This window comes from Oryctolagus cuniculus, chromosome 2 (assembly GCF_964237555.1).
Source record: "Oryctolagus cuniculus chromosome 2, mOryCun1.1, whole genome shotgun sequence".
In the NCBI taxonomy this organism is placed as follows: domain Eukaryota; kingdom Metazoa; phylum Chordata; class Mammalia; order Lagomorpha; family Leporidae; genus Oryctolagus; species Oryctolagus cuniculus.
The window spans coordinates 51,561,675-51,579,986 of NC_091433.1; the positions used below are offsets into that span (position 1 = coordinate 51,561,675).

The following is an 18,312-nucleotide window of genomic DNA, read 5'->3' on the forward strand; positions in this document are numbered from 1 at the left end:
GAGGGGTGAACGAGCAGATGGAGACCTCTCTCTCTGTTTTTCTAACTCATTCAACTAAATAAAATAAATTTAAAAAAAGATAGTCCAGAATCACCGAAGATTTGAGAACAGTGTCTAAAGTGATAGAGATCCAAAAAACAAATTAACCTGGAGAAAGAGTACATAGAGAAAAAAAAGTCTATTGTTAATATCAATACTAATAGTATTAATATTTGCATTAATGTTAATAACTTTTTATTGTTAATGATCAATTACTAATCTCTAATTAACACTCTCTGAAGAATTAAAGATGACTGTATCTCGGAAAGAAGTACAGGATCCCATAAATAAGGAGTAATCAATCAGAAAAGGAACTTTACAAAATTTAAGTAAGTAGCTAAAATTTAAACTTCAATAGAGTTTGAAGACAAAATGAGGAAACTTCCAGAAAGGGTCACAAAAAAAGAGCAATTCAAATGGTCCACCAATAAATGAAAACAGCCCCAGTCCAAAGCACAACCTAATGAAATGTCCTAACAACGAGAGGAGAAGAAAAGAGGTCCTGAGCACTCCCAGAGGCAAACACATCCCACAAAACAAATTTTATTTGTCACACTGGCCAACACAAGGCAATGGAGCCATTCTTTCCAAATTCCAACAGAAATGACCTAGCACTCTGTACTTAGTTAACTTACTATATCACAGAATTAAAGACATTTCCAAGCACTGCAGGTATCAGAAATTTTACCTGCCATTTATCTTTTCTCACAACATTCCTGGAAGATGTGTTCCACCAAATGAGATCATAAACCACTGAAAGACACAGATCCATGAAATGGGAGCTGGAGTATGGGAGAAGCAACAGGGATTCCTGGGTGACTGGGCAGCAGGTCCAGAGAGCAAGCAGCCAGGCCCAGGGCAGCACAGAAGTCTCCAGGGAGAAACACGCAGGCTAAAAAGTTAGTAAACCACCCAATGTCTGTGAAGGTACCAACAGGATAGCAACACAGCTGTGAAGGGTTTGATTCATACCTTACCACTGAGAACACAGAAAATGAAACAGATGAGCCAAAAAAAATTAAAAATTCAAGGGAAAATAATGTGTAGGGAAGGAGAAGTACCAGCTACATAGTTCATCTATAACAGTGTCTAGCTATAACAACACCATTATTCATGATATAACTATATTGGAGGACAGTGGGAAGAAGTATGTTTGCAGTGTGGGAGAGGGTGTTGGTCAATGAGAAGCCAATTCTCATATTCCTTAGTGGGAAGTCAACAGACAATGCCTAATTCTGAAAAATCAAGAAATACTATTGTATGGAGAAATAAAAGTGCTGCAGGAAAAAAAAAAAAAAGAAAGAAAAAGAAGAGAACAAGAAATAATTAATTAGAAATGAGAAGGTTGGCCAGCGCCGCGGCTCACTGGGCTAATCCTCCACCGTGCAGCGCCGGCACACCAGGTTCTAGTCCTGGTCGGGGCGCCGGATTCTGTCCCGGTTGCCCCTCTTCCAGGCCAGCTCTCTGCTGTGGCCAGGGAGTGCAGTGGAGGATGGCCCAAGTCCTTGGGCCCTGCACCCCATGGGAGACCAGGATAAGTACCTGGCTCCTGCCATCAGATCAGTGTGGTGCGCCAGCCGCAGCGGCCATTGGAGGATGAACCAACGGCAAAGGAAGACCTTTCTCTCTGTCTCTCTCACTGTCCACTCTGCCTGTCAAAAAAATAAAATTAAATTAAAAAAAAGAAATGAGAAGGTTAGTACCTAGTAAATCAGAGATTAAAATGATTCTGAGGAACAGGCTCCAAATTATGTTATTGTATAACTGATAAGCAGAAAAACTAAATTTCAACAAACATTAAACTATAAAATGGTATTTGTGTGAGCTGTGGATGACAGATCCTCTTCCAAGGATGGCAAAACACAGCTTATGCATTTCTCTTCAGTTGCATTCAGGTTGCAGGCCAAGTTAGACCAATTTCTCACAAGAATGATAGGCTGTTTTCCTACTGTAGAAGACGGAAAAGCAAAGTAGGGGCACTGTGAGAAGAATCACTCTAAGTATCTGGTAGGAATATGTCCCCCTCCTTAGCCCCAGCCTGTTGCCACCACAGATATAAAGTTAGGTGCTGGGCAATTTACGTTAGCTAAGATACGGAATCAACCCAGATGTCCATCAACTGAAGACTGCATAAAGAAATTATGGTATATATACACTATGGAATACTACACAGTGGTAAAAAAAAATGAAATCCTTTCATTTGCAAGAAAATGGATGCAACCGGAAACCATTATAGTTAGTGAAATAAGCCAGTCACAAAAAGACAAATACCATATGGTCTCTCTGATCTGTGGTAACTAATACAGTACCTAAAACACAGTCTATAGGAGTGAAACTGACACTTCAAGATGCATTGATTTTGAATAGCCTTTGCCTTGGCTGTCAAATAACTATATATATATATATATTATATATATATGTGTATATATTACACACAAATACCATTTTGTAGTTTATAGTTTAATGTTTAAATTTAGTTTTTCTGCTTATCAGTTATACAATAACATGATCTGGAGCCTGTTCCTCAGAATCATTTTAATCTCTGATTTACTAGGTATTAACCTTCTCATTTCTAATTAATTATTTCTTGTTCTCTTCTTTTTCTTTTTTTTTTCTGCAGCACTTTTATTTCTCCATACAAGAGTATTTCTTGATTTTTCAGAATTAGGCATTGTCTGTTGACTTCCCACATATATATTACATACATATATATATTTTACATATATTATATATATTTTATTATATATATTTTATTTTGAGGTGTTTTTTCATACTAATTGGTGAATTCTCTTCTTAAGTGTAGGGTTAACTTTATGAATATTAAAATTATCTGATAAATTGATCTCTGTAAAAAATAAGAATAGGAAAGGAAGAGGGAGGAGAAAGAAGGATGGGAGTATGGGTGGGAGGGAAGTAGGAGAGAAGAATCTTCATGTTTCCAAATCTGTATATATTAAATGCATGAAGTCGTAGTCCTTAAACAAAATAATTAAAAAAAAAAAAAAAAACAGGGGAGAAACATAGTTAAGTGCTAGGACACCCAGCCTTAGAACTACATCACGTGGGCACAGATCTAGACACAGATCAAGGCAGACCTGCATCTGGGGCCCAGAGCATAGAAGTTAGGTTGCCAACCATGGGGCAGCAGTGACCACCAGTGATCAATCTGAGCCCAGGACAATGTAGCCACAGGGAAAGACAGATTAAAAATAATTCAACACTGGGAAATCAGGCGAAAGTCACATGGCTGCTTGGTAGCTCTCTAAGGGCCTAAGGGCCCAAATAGTTACTTTTAACTGACCTCTCCCTAAACCATATGCTCGCGACTAGAAATGCTTCAGTTTTTTTTAATTTTATTTATTTATCTGAGAGGTAGAGTTACAGACAGTGAGAGGGAGAGACAGAGAGAAAGGTCTTCCTTTCACTGGTTCACTCCCCAGTTGGCCACAACAACCGGAGCTGTGCCAATCTGAAGCCAGGAGCTTCTTCCCCGTCTCCCATGCGGGTGCAGGAGCCCAAGGACTTGGGTCATCTTCTACAGTAGTTTTCCCAGGCCACAGCAGAGAGCTGGATTGGAAGAGGAGCAGCTGGGACTGGAACCGGCGCCCATATGGGATGCCAGTGCCGCAGGCAGAGGATTAACCTACTGCACCATGGCGCCAGCCCCAATGTTTCACATTTTGGAGCTTTTCAGGTTTTGAAATATATGCATAAATTTTACTCGGTGAGCAGCCCTACTGTGAAAATCCAAAATCCCCCAAAATCAAAAACTTTCCACTTTCAGATTTTTAGCTTAGGAACAATTCAGCTGTACAGAGATGTATAACACACATTCCACAACTCAAAATCTAGAAGGGAATATGAGTAAACTAGTAATTTTAATACATGTTATGTACTGAAAGTAGAGAATATATAAAGTATTCAAAGGGTCTTAAAGGATACACAGAAATTCACCAGCTAGAAGCATTTGATAGAAATACATTTTTATGTCATCCATGCTGTACAGATGCCACTTGAGTTTCTCTCTATTTAAAACATCTTTATTAGGGGTTGGCATTTGACCTGTCAGTTAAGCTGCCATTGGGATGCCCACATCCCATATCAGAGTACCTGGATTTGAGTGCTAGCTGTGCCCCCAGTTCCAACTTCCTACTAAAACACATCCTGGGAGGAAGCAGGTGATGGCTCAAGTGGTTGGGTCTCTGCCACCCACATGAGAGAACTGACCTGAGTTACCAGTTCCCCAGTTTCGCCTGTCCAGCTCTGGCCACTGTGGCACTGGGGGAGTGAACCAGCAGTTGAGAGCTCTTGGTCACTCAGTGAGGCTGTCTCTCAAATAAATAATTTTTTAAAAACTTGATTTTGTTGCCAAAAAAAATTTTTTAAAACAAGCATAGTTTTCTTCAGTACACATATTTTCAATGAACTTTGAAAAATAACCCCACATTTCTAAATTTATTCTATTTTGTGTGTCAAGAGTTGTCATAGGAACAAAAATAACTTCTAAATTACTGAGATTCATTCATCCAAAGACGCTAAAGGATACATGGGTAGGCTTCTGGGTTGTCTGTTGTGAATCCCTTAAAAACTGTAAAATTCAATGTGTGTACCTCTCTAGATAGTGAGTAAACAGTCTGTGTGTGTATGAGTGTTTTAATCAACTTCTCAATGACGGCACCCATATTGGCAGTGGTCTGAGTCCCAGCTACTCCACTTCTGATCCAGCTCCCTGCTAACGCACCTAGGAAAATCAATGGAAGACTGCCCAAGTGCTTGGGCCCCTACTACCCAAATGGGAGACCTGGAAAAACTGCTCCTGGCTTTGCCCTGGCCCATCCCCAGCTATTGCAGCCATTTGGGGAGTGAACCTGAAGATGGAAGATCTCTTTATCTCTCCCCTCTCTAACTCTTTCAAATAAATAAATCTTTAAAAAAAAGAAAGTAGCATCACATTAAATATTTTTAAAATGAAGATGTAAAAAAACAAAAATATTTTCTGAAAGGGTATAGATAAAACAAAGGGAATATTATTTTATTATATATTGCAAAAAATCTGAAAACATAAACCAAAAACTGGTAGAATATTTTAAAAAGTGTCAATATTCTATAGGAAATAGGAAGAAAAAAATTAACATCCCAAAAGAAACATGGATGAAAGCCATAAATTGATAAAAGAAGGTTAGAATTACCATGAGTCAGTGTAAAAGAATTTAAAAATTACCAAGAGGTTAATTTAAAAATGGAAAAAGTACACAACCACATTTGTACTCTATTTGCAAAAGTATTTTTATATGTAACTCAAGGCAGATGAAGATGTTATAAAATAGGCATGCTGATAAAATCTTTCTACTCTGGGCCAGGTTAATGGATATTGGAATGGAATGAGTTAGAAGAATCCAAGGTTGCTTATGAGTTAGAATAAACCTTGATGAATGAGTATATGTTTGGAATGGAAGAAAATACCCAAGGATGACAACCAGTACTCAGACTGGATCTAAGAACTGAGAGCGCATATTAACAACACAGAGGAACTGCTGGTTAACAAAGAAAGATAATGGATTCCAATTTTTACATGTTGGTTTTGAGGAATCTAAAGCATACTCAAGAGGACATGTTCAAAATATAGCTAAATACAAGGAGGTGAATCTAAATCATGAAGAAAACACTGAAGTGAAGCTATACTCGGATACTGTCAGTAGATTCATGAAAACTGTAAGAATGGCTAGAGTGCTAATGAAAATGTTTTGAACAAGAAGACATTTGAAGGGCCAGCGCTGTGGTGTAGCAGGTAAAGCCACCACTGGCAGGGCCAGCATCCTATATGGGCACCAGTTTGAGTCCCAGCTGCTCCACTTCCAATCCAGCTCTCTGCTATGGCCTGGGAAAGCAGAAGAAAATAGCCTAAGTCCTTGGGCCCCTGTACCCACGTGAGAGAACCAGAAGAAGCTCCTGGCTCCAATCGGCCCAGCTTTAGCCGTTGTGGCCATTTGGGGAGTGAACCAACAGACGAAAGATCTCTCTCTCTTTCTCTGCTTCTCTGTAACAAGAAAAGAAGAAGGAGAGGAGGGGAGAGGAGAGGAGAGGAGAGGAGGGGAGAGGAGAGGGGAGCAGAAGAGAGGGGAGGGGAGGGGAGGGTAGCGGAGGGGAGAGAGGGAGAGAAAGAAGGAAAGAAAGAACGAACGAACAAATGAACAGAACTATGAGAAATCACCAAGACACCAGACTAGTAAAAGCAGCACACAAGGAAATCAAGACTGACCAGAAAGACAGAAGGGAAACCAGGAATGAGAAGTTACAGAAGTCAAGGGAAGGAAAAAAAAAAAAAAGAATTCATACTGTTAAATCAGAGAAGAAGAAGAAAAAATAGACTAACCAGTATTAAATGTGTACTGGGCACAAACCACTTCATAAAACTTACTTCATCTAACAGCATACTCCTCACTTTGAGTATTCAAAACCTATTATTCAGATCATTTAATTAACTGCCCAAGTAGAACTCTAAGTGCTAAAATAAAATTCTATTTCTAGGCCTTCAAAATCTGTTTTTTCCACTAAAACAAATGGAAGATCTGAGCAAGGATTTCTATGACTTGAAGCCTTGATATTAATTGGAGCTGATTTCAGCTTCAGGCGAGATTGGAACCACTGGGAACATTTGTCAAAGAGCCCAAGTCACAGTCGAGCCCACCTGCTGTCAAAAGCCAGTGTGATGCCCATGACATCATAACACAATGGTTAGAAAAAACTAAGATGCTAATAATTTTTAAATTTGGTTGTTCGGTATAGCAGGTGAAGATGCCACTTGTGAAACCCACATCCCATTTCAGAGTACCCGAGTTTGAGTCCCAGCTCTTCTTCCAATTCCAAACTCCTGCTAATGTGTACCTGTGAGTCAGCAGTAATGGATAATTGGGTCCTTGCCACCTACACGTGAGACTTGATTTCCTGGCTCCCAGAATCAGCCTGACCTAGCCCCAGCTACTGTGGGTACTGGAGAGTAAGTCAGTGGGTGGAAACTCTGTCTCTCCACATATCAAATAAAATAAAACTAAATACATAAATAGGGCTCATTTAAAATATAATAATTTTTAAACTCCAAATACTTTATCAGAACTTAGATGTTCTTTAAGGTATCTGATGGATAACTGTTGAAATAATCACTTATTCATCCACAGAATATAACAGAACTGGCATACCCCGTGAACAATGCCTTGAAAATGACAGTAGCACCTGGTTCCCAAGAGTATTAGCAAATTCACCAACTCCTGCATATGCTTTAAATAGCTACTGTAACATCAGTCCCAGCATGGGCTACAGAGGGCCACCTGCAGACTAAAGGAAAACAGCAAAAAGCCTTTGGGAATATAATTACTGTCCCTCAACGCACAATGAAGATTAGCAGCTAGGAGTTGAAAAAGCAGTAACGACACGCTCTCCAGACCTAAAGCAGTCAAGATCCACAGGATCCAACTCACCCCCACAATCTAATCAGCCTCCACTAGGCCCCATCTCTTCCATCACAACACTGTTAACACGGGGGACCAGGCTTCCGGCATACGAACCTTTAGTGGGCAAACCAGATCTAAACCACAGCAGACCCCAAAAGGTGTCCAGGCCTTTCCTAATCCCTGGATCCTGTAATGTTCAGGGCACTGCTAACAGGATTTTGCAGATATAAATTATAGTTACAGATCTCAAAATATACAGTTGGACCCAATGTAATCATATGAACCCTCAAAGGCAGAGATGTTTTTTCTGGCGTTAGTCAGAAAGAAGAAGCTGGAAAGATTCAGAGAACAGGTGGGTCCCCGCCTTCATGGTGTATAATCTGCTCGAGGAGGAGACTGGCCGCCAGCAGCCAGGCAGCTGGAAAAGTGGGATCTCGGACCTTTAACCACCATTCACTGCATTTCGTCAATAATCTGAACAAGCTCTGAGACGGATCATTTCCAGGGCCTCTAGAAAGGAACCCAGCTCTACCACACTTTGATCTTTGCCTTCTGGAACTCTAAACTAAAGATCCAAATAAGCCAACACCCAATCTTCTGACCTACAGAACTTTGAGATAATAAGTGGATACTGTTTTAACATGCCCAGTTTGTGATGTTGTGTTACAGTAACAATAAAAAATGAATACTTATTTGCCAGGTCCTGTTGCTCCTTGACTATCTCTACTTCCTCGAAGGATCCTTACTTCTCTATCAGCTCATGGTAAGCTTGACCCTAGTGTTTGATCTCACAGCCAGAAGAGAAGAGGGAGGTAGCTCTGGGGTGAATAAGTACTGGCTTGCAAGAAATCTGTCTCAGTCAAAGGTTCTGAATAATTTCCAAGAAGTAGCAGCTCCTGTCCCCTAGCAAGGGGAAGTGAGCCACCCCTCTAGGTCCTGAGGATTCATGGGACTCTAGTGCTCAATATTCTTTAATTTATGTGTTTAAAAAGCAGAGTTACAGAGAGGTAGAGACAGGGAGAGAGAGAGAAGTCTTCCATCCGCTAGTTCACTCCCCAAATGGCCACAACTGCCGGAGCTGGGCAGATCCAGAGCCTGGAGTTTCTTCCAGGTCTCCCATGTGGATGCAGGGGCCTAAGGACCTGGGCCATCTTTTACTGCTATCTCAGGCCATAGCAGAGAGCTGGATCAGAAGTGGAGCAGCTGGGACTTGAACTGGTGCCCATATGGAGTGCCAGCATGCAGGCAGAGGACTTACCTGCTATGCCACAGTGCCAGCCCCAGGGATCAATATTCTTAAGCTCACAGAGCCAAATACCCCACCCCAGGCCTCTTCAACCAGGGCCCTTTACACAGGAGACTCACCAAAGCTGAGAAATCTGCTTTGTTTGTAGCCCGTGTATTCTATTATTAAGTCTTGGGCTTCATCTTCACCCAGTATAAACTACAAAAAGATGCCTACTTTTAAATGCTGACTCCTGACTATCCTGTTGCATCCCAAGTTGGTAAATGGCTAACGTGAGCTTTTCTTTTCTTTTTTTTAATGTATCAGTGCAACTTAGCAACAGGCAACCAACTCCACAGCCCCTATAACTACCATTTCCCCCACGTGCCATGAAAGTTAAAGGTATTTGCTTGCCAGTGGATTCTCAACTACCTGCCATTCTAATTCACCAGATGAGAAGCTGCACTAATGTACTGCTGTAACGTAAGGGATTATCATCTCATCTCCACTAACAATGGAGTCTATGCCATTCTAGCCAGTGACTGGACCGACAGAATCTCATCTGCAGAATATGCTTCCCAGAAGCACTGCAGATAGACGGTCTAAGGCCAAGTTCCTCTTAAACACTTCTTGGGTTTAAAATGCATTAAAATGTTGGCACATTAATGTGCCACTTGGGACACCTGCATCCTATACTGGGGTACCTGAGTTTGGGTTCCTGCTCTGCTTCTCAGTTCAGCTTCCTGATAATGCGCACTGTAGGAGGCAGCAGGTGATAGCTCAGCTATTTGGTTTCCTACCATCCAACTCAGAGACCCCAAAGGAATTTCAGGCTCTTGGCTTTGGTCTGGCACAGTCCCATCTGTTGCAGGCATTTGGGGAGTTAAATCTGCAGACAGTATGTCTGTGTGTGTCTCTCTCATACGAATAAAATAAAAATTTTAAAAAAGAAAAATCAGGGGCCGGTGCCGTGGCTCACTTGGCTAATCCTCTGCCTGCAGCGCCGGAAACCCATATGGGCGCCGGGTTCTAGTCCCAGTTGCTCCTCTTCCAGTCTAGCTCTCTGCTGTGGCCCGGGAGGGCAGTGGAGAATGGCCCAAGTGATTGGGCGCCTGCACCCGCGTGGGAGACCAGGAGGAAGCACCTGGCTCCTGGCTTCGGATCAGTGCAGCAGCACGCCAGCCGTAGTGGCCATTTCGGGGGTGAACCAACGAAGGAAGACCTTTCTCTCTGTCTGTCTAACTCTACGTGTCAAATAAGTAAAAGAAAAAAAATCAGTAAATAGATTTTCTTTAAAATTATGGTCCACAAATTCGATTGTGGTATTAACTGGCATCACCTGGAAATTTCTAGGAAACGCAGTATCCCACGCTCTTCTCCAAATCTGCTAACTCAGAAGTTGCATTTCTAAGATCCACAGGTGATTCAAACTAAAGTTTGAGAAGGCCTGTTTTATATCACTTGGGATAATCAATTAGACATTTTTTTCCACTTGAATGTCAACTGAAATCTCATAGGGTCTTGATTTGCAGTACCTCTCATTAGTTCGCACACATGGTCAGCATGTGTGTGCCATGTTTCCTCTCCTGTGAAAGGCCTGTTCTGTATCTAACCCACTTTCCTCCTGGTTACTCTGACTGATAAATGTTTTTTATATAGTCTTGATAGTGACTCTTTATTATCCATATTACATAAAGCCTTCTATAAGTAATCAGTCTTTTGCTATCTTGATAAATAAAAGGATTTAACTAGTATTTTTTCTTTTTAAGAACTACCACACCCCAGAAAAAATATTCAGCTATGTAGTTTCTACTAAGTACTTTGTTTTGACATTTAAATCTTTTTTCCACCTGGAATTGATCTTTGGATATAATGTGAAGATCTAATTTCAATTTCTTCCACTTGCCTTCTGTCCCTATCAATACAAAAACAACAATTCATACTGAAGTAACCAATGGTTTCCATATTACGAAACCACCTTCTGACACCTCACTTAATAATAGCCCCAGCAGCAACAATGTGAAGGACCCTTCCCTTCCAGAAAATGTTCTTTCCTTGGCTTCCAGGACATAGCATTCTCCCAGTTTTTACTACCACTCCAGACTAATGCTTCTCAGTCTCCTGTACAGGCTCACCTATCTCTAACCAGTCATTAAATGCCAGTGTTCCTCACAGCCTCACCCTATTCTCACAGAACAGTGCTTGGCACATAGAATATGCTATGAAAGCCTTGAGGCAGGCGCTGTGGCATACTAAGCTCAGCCTCTGCAGCACCAGCATCCCATATAGGCACCAGTTTATGTTGTGGCTGCTCCACTTCTGATTCAACTCTCTGCTAATGGCCCAGGAAAGCAGTAGAAAATGGACCAAGTGCTTGGACCCCTACACCTGTGTGGGAGATCAGAAGAAACTTTTGGCTCCTGGCTTCAAATCTGCTCAGCTCCAGGCATTGTAGCCATTTGGGGAGTGAACCAGCAGATGGAAGACCTTTCTGTCTGCAACTCTACATCTCAAATAAATAAAATAAAATAAAAAATATTGCAAATACCCTACCTTAGCAATCTCTTCCATTCCTTAATGCTCAAGATGTTTATTACCAATTCTACAGAAAATTTTTTTAAGAATTATTTATTTGAAATCCAGAGTTACACGGGAGGGGCGGGTCTTCCATCCGATGGTTCTGATGGTTCACTCCCCAATTGGCCACAACAGCCAGAGCTGCGCCGATCCAAAGCCAGGAGCTTCTTCTGGGTCTCCCACATGGATGCAGGGGCCCAAGCACTTGGGTCATCTTCCACGGCTTTCCCAGTTCATAGCAGAGAGCTGGATGGGAAGTGGAGCAGCCGAGTCTCAAACTGATGCCCATATGGGATGCCGGCGCTTCAGGCCAGGGTGTTAACCCACTGTGCCACAGTGCCAGCCCCCAGAAATGTCTTATTCAACATTTCTTGCCCAGACCTTCCCCTCTGAGTTCCTCACCCACACATATTTGACATCTCTTACGTATTTCCCAAACATCTCAAATTTAGTATGCTTAAAACTGAACTCATGATACTCCCAAACCTGCTCTACTCTTTTCCTGTGAATGGCATGTAAATAGCACATGCAGGTTTATAAATCAAAAACATATCTGTTACCTAAATCATACTGACCACCAAGCACTGATTTTATTTCCTAAATCTTAAGTTTGACCACTTGTCTCCATTTCTATTTCCTCTACCCTAGAGTTGACCTTCCATCATCTTTCACTTGACCTACTACAAATGGTCTTCTTGCATTATATGAGCCCCTTTGAACCTTTATTTAATTTAAAGACAAAGTTAAAGAGAGAGGTAGAGACAGAGATAGAGGTCTTCCATCTGCTGGTTCACTCCCCAGATGGCCACAACAGCCACAGCTGCACCGATCTGAAGCCAGGAGCTTCCTCCGGGTCTCCCACGTGGGTGCAGGGGCCCAAGGACTTAGGCCATCTTCTACTGCTTTCCCAGACCATAGCAGAGAGCTGGATCGGAAGTGGAGCAGTCAGGACTTGAACCAGCATCCATATGGGATGCTGGCGCTTCAGGCCAGGGTGTTAACCTGCTGCGCCACAGCGCCGTCCCCCTTTGAACCTTTTCTCCAGACTATTACTAGAAAAATCTTTCCAAAATGCATCAGATATCCTCTTATTTGAAATCCTTCAATGGCTCTTTGGATAAAGCTCAAAACTGTTAACATGGTCTATGAATGGCCTTAGCATGGTCTGGCCCTTCTACCTCACCCCAGGACATGCTCCGCTCTGCTCTGCACTCCAAGCACCACAGCCTTTCACCTCCCGACTCATCATTCCTCTCACCAAAAGATTGCTGCACATGCTGTTGCCACTGAACAGAATTACTGCTAAATCTCCCTGCTCACAGAAGTCGTTCCTGACCTTCTAAAATAGGTCCAACTCCTCCAACAATGACTTACCAACATTCTTGTGCTTAGCTTGGTTTCAATTTTACATTTGTGTGGTTGTTTAAGGTCTGCTTGCCCTCTGCCTCCACTTTACCCTATCAGTCTACGAGCTCCAGGAAATCAGGGTTTCTTTTTCTTCTCCTTACCATGTACTGCCCATGATTAGTGGTGGCTGATCTACAGCAACAAAGAATAAATATTCATTTCATGAAAGAATGAGTAATCTGAATCAATGCAAACTTTTCCTGAAAACATCGCCTTACTTCCCTCCCTCTGCCCTACCCATCTATCAAAAATTTCGAAGGAAAAGACTTCTGATATGTGTTTTAAAAATGTTTAAGTCCTACAGATGATACCATCTCCATTTTGATTACTAGCCTAAGAATTCCAAATTAATAAGTGGTAATTACTCACTGAAAGCATACTAAGAAAATAGTTGATAGGCTTAACACTGCAAATTCAGTTATACAGTGAAAATAAACATCAAAGTAAGAGATAAATGACAAGAAAAGGGAGGCACATCACAGAAATATGATCAAAAGCTGCAATTCCCAGGTAGCACTAACTCCGAACATATTTCTCAACAACCTCCCCGATTACAGCCCAGTGTAAAGACTGATGACGCTGAATCATTAAAGAGATATCCCGATTTATTAGTATTTACTTACTATGTCCACAGTACTCAGAGCCAAGTCGGTAAGATGGGGAAATCAACAGAAGTACAATAAATATTTGCTGATTTCCTTAATTAGCTAAATGAAGGAGAACACTACATGGTTTCTCACAAGCTTACAGTGTAGCTTAAAGACAAAATCACCATAAAAGAAAGTTAATTATTAAATTCTTTATTTAAGAATAATAGGTCAAATTAGGACAATAAAGCTTGAGAAAAGGTTTCAACACTGGAAGGTACAACTCTTGAATATCCAGAATAGTCTTCTGCCTTTCTTCTGGTTAACAAAAGCATGTAAATTAAATGATTTCTCGGCACAAATTACTTCTTCCCCTCCAAAGAAATTTATAATAATTCTAACTCTAAAAAAGTTACACACACTCTCAGCTGAATATGAATAGAAGGAACACAAACTTTAAAACCTTCAATGCAAATATTTTAATACACTGGCTTTAACCATTTTTTGTTTAATGCTAAACACAGGCTGGATTATGTGCTCTAGGAGTCAGGTAACAGAGATATGTCTTAAGAAGTCTGAAGTTCTTGAGCCTCTGTAAGGTAGCAGCTAATTTCAGAAACAGAATGCAAATACCACCAGGTCAGGGGAGGGTGCTCTCCACACAGTGGTCAAGACACTGCTTACGACACCTATAACTCATGTCTGAGTACCTAGATTCAAGTCCAAGCTCTGCTTCCAATTCCAGCTTCCTGTTAATGACAGCAAATCCCTGCCACACACAAAGGAGATCCACCTGACTTCTGGGCTCCTGGCTTGAGCTTGGCCCAGCCCCAGCTATTGGGGCATTTGGGTAATAACCAGCATATGGAAGTCTTTGCCTTCCTGTCTCCTGTCTCCTTCCTCCTCTACCTCTCTTTTTCTCTCTGCCTCTCCCTGCCCTTTCAAATAAAAACAAAAATCTTAGGGTACTGGTGCTGTGGCATAGAGGGTTAAGCCACCACATGCAATGCCAACATCTTATATTGGCGCTGGTTTGAGTCCTGGCTGCCCCACTTCCAATCCAGCTCCCGGCTACTGAGCCTGGGAAAGCAGCAAAAGATGACCCAAGTGCTTATGCCCCTGCCCCAACATGGGAGACCCTAAAGAAGCTCCTGGCTCCTGGCTTTGGCCTGGCTCAGCCCCAGCAGTTGCAGCCATTTGGGGAGCAAACCAACAGATGGAAGATTTCTCTCTCTCTCTGTATTTTGCCTTTCAAATAAAATATTTCTAAAAAATGAAAATTTTAAATAATTTTTTAAAAATCTACCAGGTGAATGGGAGTGTGTGAGAACTCACCTGGAGTGCAGCAGTGAAGGTGGACTTGACCTATTTCAAGATCTCTGCATGTATTCTACTATTCTGATATAGGCTGAGGAAAAGGTAGAATACTTTTAAAAGGCTATATTTTTTATTTTAAAGTGTAAATACATACACTTAAAGGCTAGATCTATCTTTATTTTATTTATTTATTTTTTTATTTTTTTTTGGACAGGTAGAGTGGACAGTGAGAGAGAGAGACAGAGAGAAAGGTCTTCCTTTGCCGTTGGTTCACCCTCCAATGGCTGCTGCGGCCGGTGCACCGCGCTGATCCGATGGCAGGAGCCAGGTGCTTTTCCTGGTCTCCCATGGGGTGCAGGGCCCAAGGACTTGGGCCATCCTCCACTGCACTCCCTGGCCACAACAGAGAGCTGGCCTGGAAGAGGGGCAACCGGGACAGAATCCAGCGCCCCGACCGGGACTAGAACCTGGTGTGCCGGCGCCGCAAGGCGGAGGATTAGCCTAGTGAGCCGCAGTGCCGGCCAATCTTTATTTTAAAAATTATTTTTATCTGAAAGAGTTACAGAGAGAGGGAGAGAAAGAGAGAGAGAGAGAGATCTTCCATTCAGTGGTTCATTCCCCAGATGCTTGCAATAGCTGAGTCTGGGCCAGGCCGAAGCCATGAGCTTCATCTGGGTCTCCCAAATGGGTAGCAGGGGCCCCAGGATCTTGGGCCACCTTCTGCTGCTTTTCTCAGGCCATTAGCAGGGAGCTGGACAGGAAGTGGAGCAGCCAGCGCCCATATGGGATGCCAACATCATAGGCAGCAGTTTTACCTGCTACACCACGACGCTGCCCCTAAACACATCTTTAGTCCACATTTTAGTGTTCCTATGTTCAATGCAATATGCTTTCTTACTAATCAACAATTGGATCAACCCCCTCACTGATAACTGAAGAACAAGAAGAGAAGGGAACTCAAGCCTGGGTAGAACACCATAATGAAAACCACAGCCAGCCAAAGGTCAGTAGATGAGACAGCTCTGGACAAACCTCCTATTCTAGAGCTGCATAAATAAATCTCCTACCTTAGAAGCTCCACGTTTGAAATGATTTTGAGTGGCGCATCTCCTCTATATGCCTGGAACTCACACTACCTGATAAATTAATTAACATGCCTTGCATCTAGTAGACAATTTGCCTAATATTACTAATTTTATTCACCCATAACCTTCTTACATCCTGAACAGATTAATCTATATTATTTCAAAAATAAATTTAAAATGACATATCAGGAATCTTGATTTAGAACATAGCTCTGATATTATTACTTTAAATTTATTGGTATATTCATATTTTTGCACTTTCAACATAAAATTGTTGGCTTAGATAAAATAATGTTCATCTCAAAACAACCCATAAAAAGATTAATTTTTAAAATGAACAATTTAAAATATTTCTCAAGTAAATAAAAATCAATACAAATCCAGTAACAGTGAAAATATCACACTATTCCCCACAGGATTTCAAAACAAAATAAATGCTGATAGTTTATATTCAGTTAGTCTTTACCTCTATTCCTAGGCAAATATTCTCTTTAAAGACTAATGCTGTAACTATTTCTTGTAAAGACATTTAATTCACTGTTATTTCATATTTATTTTAGGTTATTGTTTATTATACTTTTTTATAACTTTCTAAAATTTTAGGTTAAAAATCATTAAAATACTATACAAAATATCGTTAACTTTTAAAATGTTATTTTTAAACATTTACTTATTTATTTATTTGAAGGCAGAATTACAGACAGTGAGGAAGGGATGGCAAAAGAGAGATCTTCCATCTGCTGAGTCACATCCCAAATGGACACAACAGCCTGGGCTGTACCAGGCCCAAACCAGGAGCCAGGAACTCAGTACAAGTGTTCGACCTGACAGAGCCCAAGCACTTAGACCATCTTCTGCTATTTTCTCGAGCTCTTCGGTAGGGAGGTAGATGAAAAGCAGAGCAGCCAGGATTTGAACTGGCACTCATATGGGATGCCAGCATAGCAAGCAGCAGCTTAACCACCTACACCACAACACCAGCCCCAAAAATGTTATTATTTCTTACATTAAGTAGCTGACTACACTGAAGGCTTTTTTTTTTTTTAGTCTCATTGTACTTTGTTTCTCATCTCAAAGTTATTTTGTTTTTTACACAATGACATCAGTAAAAAAAAATGAATAGTTGTAAAAGATTCAGAAAGTCAAAAGAAAAAAATACATATGATTCCAGCACATTAGAAAACTATGGTATTTGGCATATTTTCTCTAGGGCTTTCCCTGCTTTTTTACATGTATATCTAGATTATACTATAAGTGTTTTTGCATTCATTTTCAATAAGCATTTTCCATTGTAAACACTTTAATGTTATACTTAGTTTTTTATGGGTAAAAAGCAATTTTCAAATTTCAGGAGATATATGCAGTTCATTATTGTATCAAATGTTAAAACTTTAAGGCAAGGATTAATCCTCATCACCTTTGAGAATTTCTGTTAAAGAGGTTAACTGATACCACACTTAATTATTCAAATTATTTTGCCCAGCTGCTTAATCAAGAGTAGTATCACTCTAAGAAATCAATTTTCAATTCATGTCTTTACCTAACTGGTCCTAACTGCTTCAACCTGTATAAAAACTGACTGCCTAAGCATATGCAAAAGGAATACAACATTCAGCTTTACTAGGGTTGCAAAGATACGGACAGCTAATCAATGTCCTGCAAATACTCTTCTATTTTGGCAACAGCCCAAAAAAGGTTAACTTATAGAAAACCCAGCCTAATATAATAAAATAATTCCTCATAATTAGGCAATATAATTTTTCTTTTCAGGCAAAATATATAAATACCACGTATCACTTTAAAAAGCCTTGTTATAGCCTATAAAATAACCAAAAGTAGATGATACACACCCTTTAGAAAACATTTTCCTTTTCAGGTTTATGAAAAGAAATCAACATATGTAGCATCAATAGGTTTGATTAACAAATGTCACTCATGTAGGCATGATTATCTCATCAATGGCCAGATATAGATATATAACTACCATGATAGCTGAATAACCTATAAATTATATTGCAAGTTGTAAGCCCCCATCCACTACTAAAACATGCCCTGTAATATATGGCGACTCTAAAAGAAATACAATCGCATGTGCCACCTCAATAGTTTCTCCAAACCTCCCAAGAGGAATATTTTTCTTTAAATGCTCTTCTTTCAAGTCTTTCGTCATATCTGTGCGAACAAATCCTAAAAGAGAAATGGTTATTTAGTTGAAAAGAAACTGACACATCTGCTCAATTTAAAAATGAAAATAAACTTGCCCCTGAAAATGTGAGTGTATCAATAGACCTTGTTTAGGAAATACAGTTTTGTTAGCAATCAAGTAAATAAGTCTATAATTATATCCATTTTAACTCACTGAACATTTACCGAATACTGGCCCAAATCCAAGCAAAATGTAGGTGGATGGATACAAACATGAATAAAACTAAATTCCATTCCTTAGGGAACTCATAATTTATGAACCAAACAGTCACTTGCACACCCAGTCATGAGACAACCAAGTCTGGTGAACAGCCGAACAGGGATATACACAAAATACCACAGAATTCAGTAACTTTCCTTGGGTGAGTATGTAAGAGTGAGAAGCAGTGTCAAGGCAGGCAGACAATCACATGAACTGATCT

General features: G+C 40.6%; 1 protein-coding gene across 5 annotated transcripts in view; it reads right to left on the reverse strand.

The window, feature by feature from the left end:
- Positions 1-18,312, reverse strand: part of CBR4 (carbonyl reductase 4) — a 70,899-nt gene that overhangs the window by 32,435 nt on the left and 20,152 nt on the right. For 3 of the 5 annotated variants that reach the window (XM_008249624.4, XM_002709317.5, XM_070068284.1), the window contains one exon: positions 13,481-17,872. The exons of the other annotated variants lie outside the window; for them this stretch is intronic. In XM_008249624.4, the coding sequence (XP_008247846.1) occupies positions 17,694-17,872 (179 nt within the window). In that variant the 3' untranslated portion in view covers positions 13,481-17,693. Of the gene's footprint in view, positions 1-13,480; positions 17,873-18,312 lie in introns of those variants that run through there. 5 annotated transcript variants of the gene reach the window in all.